This window comes from Arachis hypogaea, chromosome 10 (assembly GCF_003086295.3).
Source record: "Arachis hypogaea cultivar Tifrunner chromosome 10, arahy.Tifrunner.gnm2.J5K5, whole genome shotgun sequence".
In the NCBI taxonomy this organism is placed as follows: Eukaryota; Viridiplantae; Streptophyta; class Magnoliopsida; order Fabales; family Fabaceae; genus Arachis; species Arachis hypogaea.
Window position 1 is genome coordinate 4,528,235 of NC_092045.1, and position 16,912 is coordinate 4,545,146.

General features: G+C 36.0%; 2 protein-coding genes and 1 long non-coding RNA gene across 3 annotated transcripts; 2 read left to right on the forward strand and 1 right to left on the reverse strand.

The window, feature by feature from the left end:
* Nucleotides 1-8,180: 8,180 nt before the first annotated feature.
* On the forward strand, nucleotides 8,181-11,092 carry LOC112714770 (uncharacterized). The gene is made up of 2 exons (XM_025766441.3): nucleotides 8,181-9,194; nucleotides 10,407-11,092. The coding sequence occupies exons 1-2, from the start codon at nucleotides 8,331-8,333 to the stop codon at nucleotides 10,821-10,823; spliced, it is 1,281 nt and encodes a 426-aa protein (XP_025622226.1). The 5' UTR covers nucleotides 8,181-8,330; the 3' UTR covers nucleotides 10,824-11,092.
* A 657-nt stretch (nucleotides 11,093-11,749) lies between these two features.
* Nucleotides 11,750-13,058, reverse strand: LOC112714772 (small ribosomal subunit protein eS26z). Its single transcript, XM_025766442.2, has 5 exons — nucleotides 12,920-13,058; nucleotides 12,747-12,839; nucleotides 12,574-12,658; nucleotides 12,336-12,469; nucleotides 11,750-12,033 (listed from the first exon to the last, which is right to left on the reverse strand). The coding sequence occupies exons 1-5, from the start codon at nucleotides 12,920-12,922 to the stop codon at nucleotides 11,950-11,952; spliced, it is 399 nt and encodes a 132-aa protein (XP_025622227.1). The 5' UTR covers nucleotides 12,923-13,058; the 3' UTR covers nucleotides 11,750-11,949.
* A 1,267-nt stretch (nucleotides 13,059-14,325) lies between these two features.
* On the forward strand, nucleotides 14,326-16,199 carry LOC112714773 (uncharacterized). Its single transcript, XR_003159350.3, has 3 exons — nucleotides 14,326-15,220; nucleotides 15,313-15,406; nucleotides 15,938-16,199. It is a non-coding gene; the product is annotated as an uncharacterized lncRNA (long non-coding RNA).
* The last annotated feature ends 713 nt before the right edge of the window (nucleotides 16,200-16,912 follow it).

Sequence of the window (16,912 nt, forward strand, 5' to 3'; positions counted from 1 at the left end):
CTAAAAGATAATTAATTCTTTATTAAACTCAACAATTTAGATGCAAATTCACTAGGAAAAAATAGAAAAGATGCTCACGCATCACAATTTATTTTAAAATTTTTTCCTCTTAATTTTTGAAATTAAGTTTGGTGTTCCCGTAGTAATTTTTCTCTAAAAAAAATATTTTCAAAAAAAAAACAAAAAAATTTCTGTTCTGTCTTCTTTACTTTCCTGTTGACCACATGGTGCGTTTAATTCTGTTTGGTGTTTTGTGCTAAGGAAAAATAATGGAGAGAGATTACATGGGTTACTACTCACACCCGGGTAGTAATTCATATTATGGTGGATGGAGGAGCTATCCAAATTTTGGTTGGCAAGGTCAAAACTAAAGACACTTCAATGCTCCATGTTCCAACTATCAAGAGCCACCACCTCCATATTCATATCAAGAGCCACCACCTCCATATTCATATCAAGAACCACCATCTCAATATTTATATCAAGAACCATCATCTTTCTACCCATACCAAGAGCCACCATCTCCCTATTCATATTAAGAGCCACAATCTCCTTATTCATCTCAAATACCATCAGATCTTGAGCTCCTCATGAAAGAATTCCTACATGATATAAAGACGAGTGTCAAAAATGTAGAAAATTATGTGCAGACAATGATCAAGAACCAGGAAGGGAAACAAGCAAATTCCTTCCCAAGAGATACAATGCAAGATCCTATAGAAGAAAATGAGGAAACCAATCAAAGGAATTTATACTCTAGTGAATTAGAGAACTTTCCACCCTCAAATATGGAAGAAGAAGAATATGCACAACCTCCCATGCCCTTGGTAAGCAATGAAGAAGAGACTGAATTAGAAGAAAGCTACCAAGAGGAAGAGGTTGAAATTAAGGAAGCTTGCAAAGAGGTAGAAGAATTCAAATAAGAAGACAAGGGAGTGGAGCTTGAAAGACCTCTTTCAAAGCCATCACCATCCAATACAACATTCAAGGAGGTAAAATTCTTATCCTTAACCTGTACTCTCCCACTTGAATATGGGCTACTAGAGACGGATGGTCAACTTAGAGTTCTTTGTGGCATTAAGAGTAAGAGGAAGATGCTTAGTGGCAAGAGATGTCAAGCAAGGTTCAATATGGTTGCATGCTCCAAATTGAAGTGCAAGGATTGGTGTAGAGTTCACTTGAATGGGTCTAGAAGGTTATTTGGATGTCTCTGTGAGAATTCAGATCACTTGCCACCCGGTGGAAACAATGGTGATCTACAAGAAGACGGATGTAAAATCAAGGTTTGGGACCCTGGGATTCATTCCCACAATCAACACTCTTGGGGCCTTGTCACTTGCTTCAACTTGCTCAAAGGCGTTATGCGCCTAGTTTGGGATCCCGGTAGCCATTGGAATTACAAACATTGGTAGGGATTCCTGGATCAGTACAAGCATAAGTCACCATAACAAGGAGCTCGCCACATGTCCAACTTAAGGACTTTAACTAAAAGTGCTTGGTGGGAGACAATCCACCGTGGTATGATCGTTCCTTTTCATTCTTAGTTATTTTTCGTAATAGTAGTTGTCTTACTTATTTGATTTTTATTGAATTCTTACTAATTTTTTGATCATGCAGATATTTTAGAACAGGAACCGGATAATATAAAAAAAAAAGAGAAGAAGAGCACATGACGCGCAAGCGTCGCTGATGCGTACGCATCATATGCATGTGCGTGAAAAATAAAATTTAACAGAGAGTTGCGCAGGAGTGGCACAGGAATAAGGCCTTTCGCACAAACAGGCCCACGCGTACGCGTACCCCACGCGTGCGCGTCATTGGTGATTTTGGCACTCCACGCGTGCGCATCATTGACGCGTACGCGTAACTTGAATTTCGCCATAAATATGTGTTGGGCAGAAAGTTGTGCTGGTTTGGGGCTGGAAGTGTGCTAGACGCACAAAAATTGACCACGCGTACGCGTCCTTGACACATGCGCGTCATTTGACCAAACGGCCATCCACGCATGCGCGTGCATGACGCGAACGCGTCGTATGCCAATATTGGTTCCCTAGCCACGCGAACAGAGAGTTGTGCGTGCGCGCGGCTGGTTTCGCGCGAATCGCACAGAACTCAGGGCACGGGTACGCGTGCCTGACGCTTACGCGTCCTTAAGAAAATTTCGCGACCCACGCGTACGAGTGCTGCACGCGTACGCATCGCCCATGCCGCACAATTACACTAGTTCGCCGCCCAGTTTTAATTTTCTTTCTCTCTCTCCCAATCCTAATTCTCTCTTGTTCCTTTATCCTTTTATTCTTCTTTCATCTTATCATTTATTTTTGTTTTCAGATTTTCTTTGCTTGAGGACAAGCAAACATTTAAGTTTGGTGTTGACGTTTTTCTTAAAGCTTTTCTGTTTATTCTTATGGCACCAAAAGGGAGGCGAATCATATTCACGGAGGAGCACAACCTTTGAGAAAGCCTTATGTGATCTGGGGGCAAGCATAAATCTAATGCCCCTATCTGTGATGAAGAAGCTGCAAATCCAAGAGGCACAACCCACAAAGATAGCATTACAGATGGCAGATAAATCTATGAAGCCTGCATATGGATTAGTGGAGAATATCTTGGTTAAAGTGGGTAAATTCTTCCTCCCAGCAGACTTTGTGATTCTTGATACAGGTGAGGATGAGAATGCCTCTATAATTCTAGAAAGACCATTCCTAACCACTGGAAGAGCTCTGATTGATGTAGAAGTGGGTGAACTAGTGCTTAGTAGGGATGGCAACGGGTCCCCATGGGGGCGGGGACATGCCCCCCGCCCCCCGCCCCCGCCTCCATTATTCGTCCCCGTCCCCGCCCCATCCCCGTGACGGGTAACGGGGGCCCCATATCCGCCGGGGACCCGGGTCTCCGCGGATATCCGCGGATTTTTATAAAAAAATAATAAAAATTGAAAAAAATTAGAAAAAAATTTAAAAAATAGTGTATTGTATATAATTTAGTATTTTACTTACATCAATATCTACTTCAATATTATGAATTACATGTATAGCACTCAAATGCTTAACCAAAAATTCAAAATCAGTAAAATAATAAAAATTTTAGAATAATTATAACAAATGTTTATCCAAATCACAGTAATTATAATAGAAAAAGCAAACAAAGATAATGAAAATGATAACAAATGCTTAATTATAATCATATAAATTATATTTAACTTAATTCAATAATTATAACAAATGCTTAACAAAATCATAGTACACACAAATGGGGTATTCTAGTCTTTTTACATAAACGGAGTTTAAACGGGTCTCCACGGGGCGGGGACCTCTATCCCCGCCCCCGCCCCGTTTAATATACGGGGCCCCGTCCCCCGTCCCCGCGGGTACAAAATCGTCCCCATATCCGCCCCGTGACGGGTAAATCCCCGCGGATATCCGCCCCGCTGGGGATTTTTGCCATCCCTAGTGCTTAGAGTGCATAATGAGCAACTGGTCTTTTATGTCTTCAAAGATATACATCCAACAGGTGAAGAAGAGAGGTGCATGCAGGCTGAGCTTATTGATCCAAACCTTCAAAAACCCCCTGATGATACACAGCAGAATCTGCAGCTCAAACCTCCCTTGGCAACAATCAATAAAAGTCCTCCTGACATCAAACCTAAGTTTGGTGTTGGAAATGCATCATCTACCAAGGAGGAGGTTCCTAAAAAGAAGAAAGTACCCAGAGGATGGAGAAACAAAAAGATCCCCACTGAAGGTTTCTCCCCATGAATGAAGGTGGTGTTGACCAACAATCCAGCATGGGTTTATACAGTAATTAGAATCCTCTCTCTAGAGCATATTGAGCTACGTTATGGAGACACAGGAAAGAAGTTCACAGTAAGGGGTGAAGAGCTGAGCCCCTATGATCCTCCTCCTTAGAGGAGCTGACTGTCAAGCTAGTGATGATAAAGAAGCGCTTGTCAGGAGGCAACCCGATAATTTCGTATCCTTAGCTATTTTTCGTAGTAGTAGTTTTCTTAGTTATTTTATTGAGTTCTTACTAATTTCTGATCATGCAGCTATTTTATCACAGGAACCGAACACCTCAAGCTAATAAAAAAAAACAGAGAAAGAGCACACGACGCGCAAGCGTCACTGATGCGAACGCGTCAATCATGCGTGCATGAAAAACAATAATTGACAGAGAGTTGCGCGGGAATGGCGCTAGACTCATGCTTGGTACACAAATATGACCACGCGTACGTGTACACCACGCGTGCGCGTTGTTTGCACTTATCGCCATCCACGTGTGTGCGTCATTGACGCGTACGCGTGACCTGCAAAATCGACGTAAAGGAGTGTTGGACAGAGAGTTGTGCTGGCTTGGGGCAGGAAGTGTGCTAAAAGCACAAATTTAGGCATGCGGACGCGTGACTGACGCGTCCGCGTCAGTTGCACATATGGCCATCCACGCGAGCGCATGCACGACGCGAATGCGTCGTATGAAAATTTGGCTCCCAAGCCATGCGAACAGAGAGTCGCGAGGGCGCGCGGTTAGCTTCACACAAATCACACAAAATCAAGGACATGCGGATGCGTGCCTGACGCTTATGCGTCCTTTTGAAAAATTCGCGACCCACGCGTACGCATGCTGCATGCGTACGCGTCACCGTCGCCGTACCGTTTTCACTTTTTTTTCTCTCTCTCCCAATCTTAATTCTCTCTTATTCTTTTATCTTTATACTCTTATTTCCTCTCACTATTTATTCTTGTTTTCAGTTCTTCTTTGCTTGAGGACAGGCAACAGTTTAAGTTTGGTGTTGTGATGCGTGAACATCTTGTCTATCTTTTTCTAATAAATTTGCACTTAAATTGTTGAGTTTAATTAATAATTAATTATATTTTAGCCACTATGGATGCTAGTTTGAGTTTTGGGCAATTTTATTTATTTCAGGTAGCATTCGGCGGAATTTGACGGAGTTTCTGCAGCACAAGAATCAAAGGAAATGGCTGCGAGGAGTGATGCGCACGCGTGCCTGACGCGTGCGCGTGATCTGGAAGTATCCATGGCGACGAGTACGCGTGATTTGAAGATTTTCTCAGCGACGCGTCCACGTGATCGACGCGTCCGCGTGATCGACGCGTCCGCGTGACTTGCGAAGAAGACCAACGACGCGTACGCGTGACCTGCGCGATCTGCAGAAGTTACAGAAATTGCTAGCGTGGATTTTGGGCCGCGTTTTGACCCAGTTTCCGGCCCAGAAAACACAGATTGGAAGCTGCAGAATGGACAAACAAGTGGTCCCCACCCATGAGCTGAAGACTTGTTAATTAATTCAAATTTAAATTTAAATCTTATTTTTAGGAAAACATATTATTTTTAATTTTAGATAATGAAATTTTAAATTTATTAGGATTAGTTATAAATAGGAATTCGGTACATTTAGACACAATACACATTTTTACCAGAACGCTTATTTTTCTTCTCTGAACCATGGGCCACAAATCCTTTATTGTTAAGGTTAGGAGCTCTGTCTATTTGTATGGATTGGTTCATTTGATCTTTCTAATTTATTTCATGTTTTGATTTATATTCCAATAATTATTTCGTTCTTTATTTTATGAATTTGGGTGGAACGGAAGTATGACCCATATTCTAATTGAGTTCTTGTAAAACTTGGAAAAACTCTTTACTTGAATAACAGCTTGAAAACATATTATCCTGAATTTCTAATTATTTGTATTTAACGGGATACGTGACATATAATCCCCATATTTTTGGATAATTAGGATTCTTGTGGCATATAAACTGGAATTTGATCATCATCTTCTAATTAGAATTAATTGACCAAGGAATTGGCAGTTAATGAATTTTAGAAGAGACTAGGAAGGTCTAAGGAATTATGGTCTAGTCACATATAGTTTACCCTGAATTAAATCTTGCATGATTAAAATAGTTAGTAAAAAAAATCAATCCGGAAAAATAGATAACTCTGAAGCCTTAACTGTTTTCTCAATATTTTATTCCCAACTTATTTATTTTTCCTTTTGATATTTTGAGTATAATTTTAAAATCTAATATTTAAAATTAAGATAATATCTTTTCCTATTTTAAAATCAAATTTGAATTTAAATCAGAATTAACTAACTACTCCGCGTCTTGTAACGTGGGGACCACTTGGCTTCACTAGATCCGCGCCTAACTTGGGTGCTAAAATGGGGCCCAGAAATCACCCCAGTGTTTTCTACGTTTTCTGCACGTGGCACATGTCACGCGTACGTGTCAGTCATGCGTACGCGTTGATGGTCTTCTTCGCGAGTCACGCGGACGCGTCAGTCATGCGCACGCGTCGCTATGCAAATCTTCAAATCACGCGTACGCGTCAGTCACGCGCACGCGTCGCCGTGGAAAGCTCCAAATCACGCGTACGCGTCGCTCCTCGCTGTCATCTCCTTTTGTTCTTGTGCTGCAGAAACTCCATCAAATCCAGCCGAATGCTACCTAAAATAAATAAATTTGCAAAAGACTCAAAGTAGCATCCATATTGGCTAAAAGATAATTAATTCTTTATTAAACTCAACAATTTAGATGCAAATTCACTAGGAAAAGATAGAAAAGATGCTCACGCATCAAGTACAGACTTTGGCATCCATAGGAAGTTGTTAGGGGTCCAAGAAGCTTCGTTGGAATTCAACTCTATGGTCTTCGGTAATATTTTTATTAAAAAGAGGAAATTGGAGGGTTATTTGAATCGTATTCAACGGAAAATGGAAGTTAACGATGATCCGATTCTGAAGCACAAAGAGGAATAATTGAGAGCTGAGTATAATATAGTTTTGACCCAGGAAGAATTGCTTTGGTACCAGAAGTCAAGAGATCAATGGGTTCGGTATGGTGATAGAAATACTAACTTTTTCCATATGCAAACCATCCTTAGAAGAAAATCTAACAAGGTTCATGGGTTGCTAGTCAGTGATGGGTCTTGGTCTGATGATCCGAAAGTTTTGCAAAGGGAGATTGTTCATTTCTTCAAAAATATTTTTTGTTCTATGGAGCCTGTTGAGGTTAATTGCATGGGAGAAATTCCTATGCCATCTCTTAGCCAGGATGCTTGTGATAATTTGTCTAAACCAGTAACAATATTGAAGGTTAAAGAAGCTCTGGATAATATGAGCTCGTTCAAAGCTCCTGGGCCGGATGGTTTTCAAGTTTTTTTCGTCAAGGAATATTGGGATGTGGTGGATCATGAGGTATGGCGTACTATTCAGAAAGCATTCTTAGGGGAGACGTTAAGCCATTCTTTGTTGAAAACTTTGATTGTTCTTATCCCTAAGTGCAACCCTCCAACTAGATTGAAGGATTTTCGGCCAATAAGCCTTTGTAATGTAATTTATAAGCTAGTGACTAAAGTGCTGGTTAATAGATTACGACCATTTTTGGATGAGATTGTTAGCCTAACTCAGGGAGGGTTTATTCATGGTAGAGGAGCACCTGATAATATTATTGTCGCCCAAGAAGTTCTTCACTTTCTTAAGCGGACAAAGTCTAGAAAATGAGCTATGGCTTTTAAGATTGATTTAGAAAAGGCTTATGATAGAGTTGATTGGAATTTTCTTGAGCACACTCTTGAATCTTTTGGCTTTCCTTCTCTAATTATTCGGCTTGTAATGAATTGTGTTCAGGTCTCAAATCTTTCCATCCTTTGGAATGGGAATAGATTGGACAGCTTCCAACCTCGCAGAGGGCTCAGGCAAGGAGATTCAATTTCTCTGTATTTATTTGTTTTGTGCATGGAGAGATTGGCGTGCTTCATTTCTAAACAAGTTGACGAGGGTATTTAGGATAGTGTGGCTATTTCTAGAGGGGGACCTAGAGTTTCTCACTTGATGTTTGCAGATGACCTCCTCTTTTTTTGTAAAGCGAAGAAAAGTCAAGTTCAGAATGTTGTGCACACCTTGAAGTTATTCTATAAAACTTTAGGTATGAAGGTTAACATTAAAAAATCTAAAGCTATTTATTCTAGAAATATCTCTAATAAAAGGAAGAAAATATTGTCTGATGTTTTTCATATTCCTTTTATTAGTGACCTAGACAAATACTTGGGGGTGAACCTTAATCATCCTCGAACTACTAAAAATAATTAGAGAGTTCATTTCTTTAAAAGGTGGTACTAGTATCATTTAAAAGGTTTGTGTATCATATTTGGTCATAGGGTATCTCTTGTAAATTACCCCTTTTTTTGTTTGTATAAATGAATAAATTAAACTAAAAAAGTAATCCATATCCAAAGAGTATTTAGTGCTTTTCAAGTAACATAAACATCATATCAGTCGTGGACCGCCAAAACCCGAGAATCCCAAATGGATCTCCTCAAGCAAGAGCTCCTCAAGAAGCGCCAATCCCTCGCCGAGGTCACCGGCGGAAAGAGAGTCTTCAAGCGCTCCGAGATTCAACAGAAGGAGATCCAAAAGCTCCGCGAGCAAGAGAAGCGTGAGTTGGAAGCCAAATCCAATGGCCACGACAACGCCACCACCAATAGCAACAACAATAATGCGTCCTCCACCTCCGGCTCAGCCTCCGCTGCCGCCGCGTCGTCTTCCACCGGTGGTACATCCAAGCTCCCCGGTTCTGCCTCCTCCTTAGCCTCGGGAACCTCCCTCACCGAGGAGCAGAATATCGACAAGCTCGTCCTCTCAAAACAGGAGGTCATCCGCCGGCTCCGGTTCCTCAAGCAGCCGGTGACGCTGTTCGGCGAAGACGACGATGCCAGGCTGGATCGCCTGAAGTACGTGTTGAAAGCTGGTTTGTTTGAAGTCGATAGCGACATGACGGAAGGGCAGACCAATGATTTCCTGCGCGATATTGCGGAGCTGAGAAAGCGTCAGAAGACGGGAATGCTGGGCGAGAGGAAGAGGCAGAAGGCGGAGGACGGCGCTTCTGAAGACAGGGAAGGTGGCGCTGGAGATGACGATTTGAGCGAAGGGTCCAGTGGCATGGACGGCGACAAGGACTCCGACTCGAAGCGGATGAAAGCGAATTTCGAGGAGCTGTGCGAGGAGGATAAGATTTTGGTTTTCTTCAAGAAGCTGCTGAACGAGTGGAAGCAAGAGCTGCAGGAGATGCTGGAGGCCGAGAAGCGAACCGCGAAAGGGAAGTCCATGGTCGCCACGTTCAAGCAGTGCGCGCGGTACCTCAACCCGCTGTTCAAGTTCTGCAGGAAGAAGGTGAATTTTTACGCACGCTCTAGTTATTCTCTAATTGAAATTATTCTTGAAGGGAAAACAGTTATGTGGAAGTTAAATTTTGAAGATCATTGTCGAGTGATGTGTAGGGTGATTTTCTAGCATTGAAGTAGGATTGGAGGGGGAAAAAATGGAATTGTATGTGTGATCAAACCATAGTTAGCAAATCTGTAAACTGAACACACCCTGAATTTGATTACTGCATGTTTGCATGTCTATATAGACATATTTGATTACTTGTTAGGATGGAGCTTGAATAGTCCATATCTGCATATCTATTAATATAAATTTGTTTATAGATGAGTGGTATGGACATCATTGGAGAGGGATGAGTGAGAATCTTGTTTTAGGTTTTGAAGAATGCTTAGGCTTAGGAGAGTGGATCAAATGAAGGGTAGTACTGTAAAGTACAGGAAGAGAGAAACCTAAGAAAATTATACGAGAAATTATTTAACGAACTTTAGATATAATTTGTTTAAACACGCAAGATTTATGATAGGTATTGTGGCGTAGTCTGTGGCTAACCCCATCTAGGAGGACAAAGTTTAGTTTCTCTGGTGAGTTTGTTCATGGAGTCTATCTGATTCAGTTGGGGAGTGTTTTGGTTTGGTTTTGCATTTATGATAGATCCCAATGGCTTCAATTGATACATGTTGCCAAGTGCCAACTCTTCCAGTGGAGAAAGCTTTGTTGTTAAAATTGGTGATCAGAAACAACAAGGACAATCATGGCTAGTTGATATACCCATTTCCTCTGTCTTAATTATTGAGGTTGTGCTGGAAATTGGACTGGTCATAATTTAGATGTATATGCGTCGTGCTGTATGTTTTACCTGCTAATGCTAATGACAATATTAGTTCCGAAACGACAATCATTGCTAGTTTCTACTTTCTGCTTTTTACCTGTTAAGAATGATTTTCTGCTTGGTCCTTTATTCAGTATATAGGAAGATACTGAAACACAGTCCTAGAATGTTTTGTTGTTGGGAGAGGGACACAACAAGAGAGTCGGAGTGTTAGAGGATTTACTGAACATAATTATATACACTCGTTGAATGTTTAATGGATATTGTTTCAAGTAGTAAATTTTATGGTTTTAATGATAAATTTTTCTCGTTTGCATAGTATGTTCGCTAATGTAAGCACATTGAAGCAATTCGCTGATAGATCGTGTTGGGTTCCATGCAATTTTCAGGTTCTTCCTGATGACATCCGACAGGCATTAATGATTGTGGTTAATTGCTGCATGAAGCGAGATTATCTGGCTGCAATGGACCATTACATCAAACTGGCCATCGGGAATGCACCTTGGCCTATTGGTGTTACTATGGTTGGTATCCACGAAAGGTCTGCTCGTGAAAAGATCTACACCAACAGTGTTGCTCACATTATGAATGATGAGACTACTCGCAAGTACTTGCAATCAATTAAGAGGCTAATGACATTTTGCCAACGTCGATACCCAACAATGCCATCTAAAGCTGTTGAGTTTAACAGTTTGGCAAATGGTAGTGATTTGCAGTCACTACTAGCAGAGGAGAGATTTAGTGGGGGGACCAATCAAGCATCTGAGGAGAGACTTAGGATAATGCCTGCTCCAAGAGATAGCTAGTTTAATCCTAATAAAAAAAAAAAAAAGAGCTAGTTAATTTTTTTTACCCTTGAATGACATCATATTTTCAAGTTATATAGGCGATATGATGTATCTGATTAAGTTTATTCCGAAGATACGATCTGTTTCTGATTCTAAATCTGAGATTGTATAAGCTATAAAGGGTTGCATTTGTGAAAATGGCAACAGAAAACATGTAAAATGCTGATCTTGTAAATTTTCATGTAAATGGCAATGTTATGGTTGACTAGGTTAGCTAGGTTAGAAAATGGAGCAGACGAGCAAACTGTAAAATTTACATAATTAACACAAAAGAAATATAATATAATAAAATTATAAAATTGAATAATTATTCTATTCTAATTATATTTCTAGTGAGACATGAAGTGATAATTGGTGATACTATTTTATTTTAACCAGTTTTTTTTCTAAAGAGATTTTAAATGGGTATTCATTCTATCTAAATTAAATCTATAGCATTGAGATAAAAAGTAGTAATTTAAGATACTTCACCTAAAATTAAGTTTCAATTACATTTAAAATACTAAATTAAATAGTATAACATTCAATTCGAATACAAAAAAAAAGATATCAAAAATACAAAACTAATATTCTTTAACAAAAAGAGTAACTAATAATTTAGTTCACAACAAATGTGGAAGTACAAACATACAAAGAAAATTATATATTTTTTTCTGTAACACCCACTGTATTGTTACTTTTTGATAATATATATGTTTATCAACTTAATGTATTGTATGCGGGTTGAAATATTAAACTTTGTATTACTATATTTTGACAATGCAATAAACTAAAGAAAATATCCGTAAATTTTAATTTATTTTAATTTTATCTGCAATATTTTTTATTTACATCAATTCTGTTTCCATATTCAAATTTTTCTGATCAAAATACAATCAACAATCTTTTTGGAAGATAATCGAATCGAACTCCGTAATCATTCTCATCAAAACCACTAAATTGTTATCATTCATTATTCCAGGCAACCACAGTAAGAAAAAAAACATCATTATCCCAACATAACTGATATTTAAATAATAAACAGCAAAAGAAAATGAAGTTCTTAACAAAATTGAACCAACAAAATTATAGAATGGAGTTATGTCTAAGCACGAGCAGCTCCAGCTCCAGCTCCAACTCCAATAGGACGAGGAGCTTGACCAGGTTGACCGGGCCTTGGTGCATCATCCTTTAAAAGAAATAAAAGACACTAATCAAACAACAGGAAGTGAAACATAGAACATAAAAGCCATGTTTCATAATGAATGAAAACAACTAGTAAAGCACACAAGGCACAATGAAAACCCTAGCAGATGTTTGGACACATCATAAATCTCACTAGGCTTCAGCAAAATTCATCTATCTATTCAATAACCAAAGTCCAAACAAAATCATATCAACATTATTACAAATCATCTTCAATTAGTAATCCTTAGCAATGCACTAGTCAGCAATCTATAAGATACAATTAGAGCACAAAAAACAACATACCCTGCGCCTAGCAAAGCGCTGCGGAGGCTCACGGTTCCTCCTATCAGTGCGAGATCGCACCCTCACAACGTGAGAGTGAATAGCACACGAAACACAATATTGCATCTTCACATACAGCTTCGGAAGAGTGTATTCTACAAACATAATAACAATTAAATAACATTCAAAATTCAAGAAAAAAAAAAGAAAAACTCAAATTTTGAATGAAGAAAGATACAGATCGGGTAAGAATCATTACGCTCATAGACACAGGCTTCCTGAACATCACGAACTGCAGCCTGCTCAACAATGTTCCTCACAAGAAACCTCTTGATTGATTTGTCCTGTTAATTTTGAAAAAACAACCAGAAATTTCATCGATTTTAGGAGAGAATGAAAGAAATCTGAAAGAAGGGATAAAGATGAGAGTACCTTGGGGCAGCACTTGCCGCAATTGGAGCAGCGAATGAATTTGACGTGGCCACGGCCATGCTTGTTTCTTCCTCCGTTTCTGCGCTTGAAAGTCTACAAAAGAGAGAGAAAGTAAGTATTAAGCAGTGAAGGAGAAGAAACCGAGATGAGATCACAGGAAGAAGAGATTGAACCATGGCTGAAGGCTTGAAGCTCGTTCCGCTCTGAAGCTAGCTAGGGTTCTGGAGGTGATAATCTCAGTGGCACAATTAGGGTTTTCTCTACTTTATTATTATTTTTTTTGTCAGTGTTTTCTTTCTTTTATAGTGTCCACTGGACACAGAATTGGGCTTCATTTCTTTCCATGACTCTTATTTGAAAGAAAACAAAAACAAATGCAATTGGACCTTTTACATCAAACCATATCTAATTGGGCTTCATTTCTTTCCATGACTCTTATTTGAAAGAAAACAAAAAAAAGCGTAATTGGGCCTGGTTTAGATCAAACCATATCTTTCTTTTTTACAATTCGTTATAAATATTTTTTGTTTCAAGTTTATCACAGTATTTATGTCCGAATTGCTATATACCTGATATGACGGTGTTGACTAGTAAATTATAAAAACTTCTTAAAAACAAATTAAAAAACAAGAAAAACTATAAAAAAACATTTGGACTAATTAGACCAAGCATTAATTCTTATTTTAATTTTAATTTTATTTTTTTCATTTTATTCTTTAACTTCGCTCATCTCTCTTAAACTTTTTTCTCAAATAATATTTTTTGAAAAAAAATTATAAATGAACAAAATTTTTTTAATCAAATTCTAATTAAACTTACAAAAAGTTACTGATTTTTTAAACTATTGTCTTTTTTAAATAACAAGATACAAATTTTATGAAATTAAATACAAAAATTCATATAGCAAACTAATTAAGAGAATACCTAAAATTAGGGGTATTTAAATTTAAACCGATTTAAATTAAATTAAATCACTCATTCAATTAAATTCAAACTAAAAATCAATTAAAATTACACTAATTTAAATTTAATTGAATTTTATTTTTTACAAACCACATAAATCAAATCGAATTTTAAATATACTTCTCAAAATCAATTTAATTCAAACCACCTAATATATTATAATATTATTATTATATTTATAATTTTATTTATAAAAATATTCAATTTATTATATATTTATATATTATTTATATATTATTATTATTTAATAAATATTTTATATTTAAAATAAAATTTATTTATTTATTTTAACTAACTCATAATTTTATTTAATACAAATCCTTATAAATATTTTTTTTTCTTAGCATTATAATGGTTCTTGTTAACTTTTAAAGATTGTTTTTCCTTAGCTTTCGCTTAAAATAATATAATATAATATATCCTTACTTTTAAATAATTGCTGCTAATAAGTTTATCGTTATCTTGAAGTTTCCCATAAAGACTAAAGTAGTTAAAAGGCGCGGTAAAAGCGTGTGTAGAACAAATTCGGGCATAAAGTTCTTAATGCTCCTTCCTACTACTCTCCCAAGTTGCAAACATAGGTGTATATATATAGCTACCACCCTTCATCATGTGAGTGCTTTTTAAGAAAGAAACAAAGAAAGAAAGCCCTACTCTCTCTATTAGTGTTCACATGGGACAGCATGCCTTCTTTTCATTGCAACTCATCAAAGGATTAATAAAAACTAATAATATAAAATGTTTTTACATAAGAAGATTCTTTCATTCTTCAACCACATAAGAATTTGATTATAATAATAAATTGAATAATAACAGTGACCTGGACTTTAAATGGTACAACTACATGCTTTACACCACATTGTTTGATTCTTTTCTTCTTCCTCTAATTAAGGAGATGGTGGCCGTGGATATAACTTTTTTAAAGTAAAATATATATAATTTAAAAAATGTTATCTTATCCTTTTTAAAGTAATATATAAGTTATTTTTTTATGTGTCATATTTTAATTAAGTGTTTATTTTAATCTGAATTATCTAGTTAAACTACACAAATGACACATACGTCTAATTATATTATTATATAACAAAATAACTATTTTTTTATATTAATTAAGTAAATAATTATAAAAAAATTAAATAATTATATAAAATATTTTATAATGTACATCAAAATCAAGATCTATATATATAAAAGAATCTAGTATTGACAATGAAGTTACATATATACATGTACATATGCCAACATCCAATAAGTAAGATTTGAGAAATTAAACGTCCTTTCTGGAGCTTTCTTTCTTAACTGCATCCACCACCACTTATATTCTTATATTCTCTCTTACTTTTGCTTAAAGCATGTATGTGCTCTGCATATATATTTATATAGAGAGAGCTAGATATATGTGTCCTACCATTGCATTCAAGAAACATTTTGGGTTTTATCTGGTTTTTCTTCAAAGCTTGTTCTTGTGAAGATGAGTGAAATCAAATATGGCTATCCATACCCTGCTCAAGGTAACTTGTCCTTTCATTTCATAAATCATTGCCTGAAATTGAATTACATGCTTCTTAATTATTTTATATATATGGTATTGTATCCCAAACAGGTTCTTATCAGGGGCCGCCGCCGGTGGCTGCACCGCCGCAGTACTATGCTGCTCCTCCACCACCCAGAAGACAACCAGGTTTCCTTGAGGGATGGTAAGCAAATAAATTTAAGAGAAATTATTGGGTCACTAATTTTTAGTATTTTTAGTTATTATTTAATTAGCATACATATTAAAATTATTTTTAACAAATAAATTTTATTAATTTATGTGTGTAAATTTTAAAAAATATAGATACAAATCATATTGATTAATGTGTGTAAATTATGATAAATATAGATGCCAACGAACTATAATATATAATCTCTTCATCATCGCTTAGAGATCTCGGATTTAAATTTTACTCTTAATTAAAAAAAATTGATAAATATAAGTGTAAATTAGATATTTTTTGTATGTAAAATTTTGAAAAGTGAAAATACGTATGTAAATTATTACAGACTAAATAATAGTTAAAAATAATAATATTTATTGATTATATAACATTGTTTTATATTTAATTTTATTAAAAAAATTAAAAAGTTTAACGTAATTAATTAGTTGACCAAGTAAAAAAACCGTTTGATTATTGTTATTATTCTTTAATTAATTTGATTTTGTTGTCTTGTTGTGGCTAAATCTGCAGCTTAGCAGCTTTGTGCTGCTGTTGTCTCTTGGATGAGTGCTGCTGTGATCCAACAATTATTTTTGCAAGTTAATGCATATGATATGACTTTAGCATAGAAGGGGACACTATCATTATTAATTGTTACGTTGTCATAATATTTGATTTAGAAGTAGTTAATTAATTGCCTAGTGGATCCCAATCAATACAGATATGTATCAGTTGTAATTAATACATTATTGCTTTTGTAATCTATTGATATATATGCTTGAATTGAGAATCACTTTTAGTTTTCTGATTTGCTCATATGCTTGTCCCTTTTATATAAAATAAAATGCAAAAGATTCTACTGTTAAGGGCTTATTTGATAAAGATGTAAAGTAAACTAGTATCCAAACTTAAAAAACTAATCTTGTTAATAAAATGTCATATTCTGTTCACTTTCTGATGCAAAATAATTTCTAATTCGTATAATTTTTTTTATTACTTTTTATAATCAATCTTCCTATTCTATCTATTCACATATTTATATTTTAAATATTGTGTTGTTTTCCATCAAATTTTTTTCTCATTGATTTATTAGTTAGTACGCCTCTTTAATTTTTTTTCAAATATTTAGATATATTGTTCTTTCTAGCAAAGTGTAGAGGTAACTTTAGATAGAGGAAACGAATTTTCAGCACTAGAGGATATGAAAGATGATGTACCATTGTAATTAGAAAATTAACAAGTGTGAATGAAAGAATAAAAGAAGGTCCATTCTACAAAAGAGAAAAATGTATAGCTAATGTGAATAGGAATTTCTTAACTTTATCCATGGTCAATTTTAATTTTAAAGGGAGGTTCTTAATATTTTAGTAAATAATGACCATAATACTCTCATATTTTCTGATAAGTTCAAGTTCTATTTAATTAGTTGAATGATAATATATTACATGTCTAATTCATTGTTTTATTTTTATTTTTTTATTATTATTCTTTTATTTTTTGTTAGAG